Genomic DNA, 2,930 nt, shown 5'->3' with positions numbered 1-2,930 from the left:
CCGGGCGCGCTGCTGGAGGCGGGATGTGTCATAGCCCGGCTCGAGCTGGACGATCCCACCAAAGTGAAGCCTGTGAGTCTGCCCGGGGCTGGCCACGCTGCTGTCCCCTCTCATCTGCTCCCAAATATGATCTCGTGGGGCACTGGGGACACTCACTGGGGGTCAAACCAGAGGAGCTGCCCTGACTGGGACATCAGCAGGGATCTCCAGTTTTTCTGCATTGTTTTCATGATGGGGTGCTGGCAGAGACGTGAAGCTGAATGTTAGGTGCTTCCTCTGTGTCTGACCAAAAGCCGATGCTGGAGGGGTTGTGCTGGTTTCTCTGGGGGAGCTGCAGCTCTCAGGAGGCTCCATCCCATGTTGGCAAGCTCCTGGGCCAGCTCACCTCTCTCTGCTTTCTCCAGGCAGAGCTGTTCACGGGGGAGCTCCCAGCCCAGCAGACCCTCCCCATCACCGGTGAGAAGCAGCACCAGGTTCTCCGCAATGTGTTGGACAATCTCACCAACGTCATGAACGGATACTGTCTGCCCGAGCCCTACTTCAGCGCCAAGGTGGGTGCTGGGGGCAAAGATGATCCTGGTGTCCTGCCCCATTGCCTTGTGTTTGCCATGATGACGTGATGGGCAGCGCTGGTGGGCGCGGGCAGCACTGGTGGGTACAAGCAGCACCAGCTTCTGCTCCCCGCAGGTGAAGGAGTGGGTGGCACAGCTGATGAAGACCCTGCGAGACCCATCCCTACCCCTCCTGGAGCTGCAGGAGATCATGACCAGCATTTCAGGAAGAATCCCCCTGTCTGTGGAGAAGTCGATCCGGAAGGTGATGGCGCAGTACGCCAGCAACATCACCTCCGTGCTCTGCCGCTTCCCCAGCCAACAGGTGAGGGGTGTGGGGACCACACTCCCCAGCTTGGCCTCTGCTTCCTTTTAGCTAGAGCCAGTCAGGAGATTCTGCCCGGACCTGTCCTGCCAAGAGATGTATAAAAAAATTAAATGAGTGAGGGCAATATTTGTGGATCTGTGCCCGTGTTCTCATGCCCCTGTTTGTTTCTGTGTTTGTGTTTTTGTCCTGCTGCTTCTAGATTTATTTGTTACTTTGTATTTTTCACTTGGGGGAAAACAAACAAACAAACAAGTGAAAGCTGGTGTGTGCAGCAGCCCCGTCCCTGGGCAAGGGGAGCTGGCAGCCCTGTGGCCACGCTGGCCCCAAGCTGCCCCAGACCCTGTGCCCTCTCCCTGCAGATCGCCAACGTGCTGGACACCCACGCAGCCACGCTGCAGAGGAAGGCAGAGCGGGAGGTCTTCTTCATGAACACACAGAGTGTGGTGCAGCTGGTGCAGAGGTGAGCCCCGCGCTGTCCGTGACCCCCTTGGTCCCCCCACCACCTCCTCGCAGCACGCTGGGCTCTGCTCCTCAGGTACCGCAGCGGCATCCGGGGCTACATGAAAGCGGTGGTGCTGGACCTGCTGAGACGCTACCTGCAAGTGGAGACACAGTTCCAGCACGGTGAGGGCTCGGGGGCTCTTCAGAGGGGTCTGTGGGGCTCTCTGGGTGTCTGCAGGGCTCACCATGTTCCGCCCCACAGCTCATTACGACAAGTGTGTCATCAGCCTGCGGGAACAGTGCAAACCCGACATGACCCCCGTGCTGGAGAGCATCTTCTCTCACGCTCAGGTGGCAAAGAAGAACCTGCTGGTGACCATGTTAATTGTGAGTACAGCCCGTGCCCTAAGACACCAGGAATAGATGCTGGGGAAAGCCCATAAGCCGAGGCAAGTTCTGCATCACTGCAGGACGGGATGTGGCTGTGGGTGGCTGTCACAGCCCTGTGCTTTGCCCTTGGACACACGTGGAACTGCTTTTCAGCTCCTCTGTTTGGTGCATCCCCAGGGTTTGGGGTTTGCATTCAGGTGTCCATTCCTGCCTCGTTACAGGGACCTTCTCTCCCCTCTGCAGCATTACATTGCTGTGCTTGGTTCAAAAAGTGGCATTTTGTGCATTTTAGCACCTTGGGTCTTGTCCCTGTTGCCCCTGTGGGGCTGGGGGTGAGGGATGAGGCCATCCCGCAGTGAGGGGCCTGGGCTGAGCCACGATGGTGTGTGCATTGCAGGACCAGCTGTGCGGCCGTGACCCCACGCTGACGGACGAGCTGACGGCCATCCTCCACGAGCTGACCCAGCTCAGCAAGACTGAGCACTCCAAAGTGGCGCTGAGAGCCCGGCAGGTCAGTGACCACTGTGCCCTGCTGTCCCCAGCCCTGTCCCCTGTCCCCTGTGCCTCCAGCCACCTCTCCCCTTGCAGGTGCTCATTGCCTCTCACCTGCCCTCCTACGAGCTGCGGCACAACCAGGTGGAGTCCATCTTCCTCTCCGCTATCGACATGTACGGACACGAGTACTGCCCTGAAAACCTGAAGGTTGGGAATCGCGTGATTTTCCACAGAGGGAGTTTGGCTTTTGGGTGGCTTTGGTGAGGAGATGTGGCCTCAAGTGGCTTAACCTTAAAAACAGACAAAGAAGCAGCCCAAAGCCTTACTGTGGTGTCAGTGCCTGTGCAGAGCAGGGGAGGGGGTGCACCCCTTGCTGCCAGTCCCCATCCCCTGTTCCTCGCCCCGTTTGGTGGGGACTGACGTGTGGATCTCTGTCTGGGTCTGGTGGTGTCCCCGTGTTGGGCTGGATGTCCCATGGCACCCCAGTGAGCAGTCCTGCACAGCCCCACATTGAGGGACCCCTCTGGAACGTGCCTCCCCCTTCCTGTGATGGGGCAAGTGGGTCCTACTTCATCCTTACCCTAAATTTTGCTTTCTTCCCCCAGAAACTGATCCTCTCAGAAACCAGCATCTTTGATGTGCTTCCAATCTTCTTCTACCACACCAACCAGGTGGTGCGCATGGCAGCGCTGGAGGTGAGGGCTGGGGGGGCTGCAGGGGCACGC

At 58.8% G+C, this 2,930-nt stretch overlaps 1 protein-coding gene across 1 annotated transcript in view; it reads left to right on the top strand.

The window, feature by feature from the left end:
- The window catches only part of LOC104532544 (acetyl-CoA carboxylase 2-like), a gene marked incomplete at its 3' end in the record, with an annotated part of 9,823 nt that extends 6,923 nt beyond the window's left edge, over positions 1-2,900 (top strand). Inside the window, 9 exon segments of the mRNA XM_029087397.1 lie at positions 1-72; positions 405-551; positions 688-876; positions 1,239-1,339; positions 1,415-1,503; positions 1,583-1,707; positions 2,108-2,221; positions 2,299-2,412; positions 2,811-2,900. Of these exon segments, the coding sequence (XP_028943230.1) occupies positions 1-72; positions 405-551; positions 688-876; positions 1,239-1,339; positions 1,415-1,503; positions 1,583-1,707; positions 2,108-2,221; positions 2,299-2,412; positions 2,811-2,900 (1,041 nt within the window).
- Between the last annotated feature and the right edge of the window lie 30 nt (positions 2,901-2,930).

Source organism: Antrostomus carolinensis, unplaced genomic scaffold (genome assembly GCF_000700745.2).
Source record: "Antrostomus carolinensis isolate BGI_N321 unplaced genomic scaffold, ASM70074v2 scaffold28490, whole genome shotgun sequence".
In the NCBI taxonomy this organism is placed as follows: Eukaryota; Metazoa; Chordata; class Aves; order Caprimulgiformes; family Caprimulgidae; genus Antrostomus; species Antrostomus carolinensis.
The sequence above is the reverse complement of the archived record's forward strand: the minus strand, read 5'-3'. Positions and strand labels throughout refer to the sequence as shown.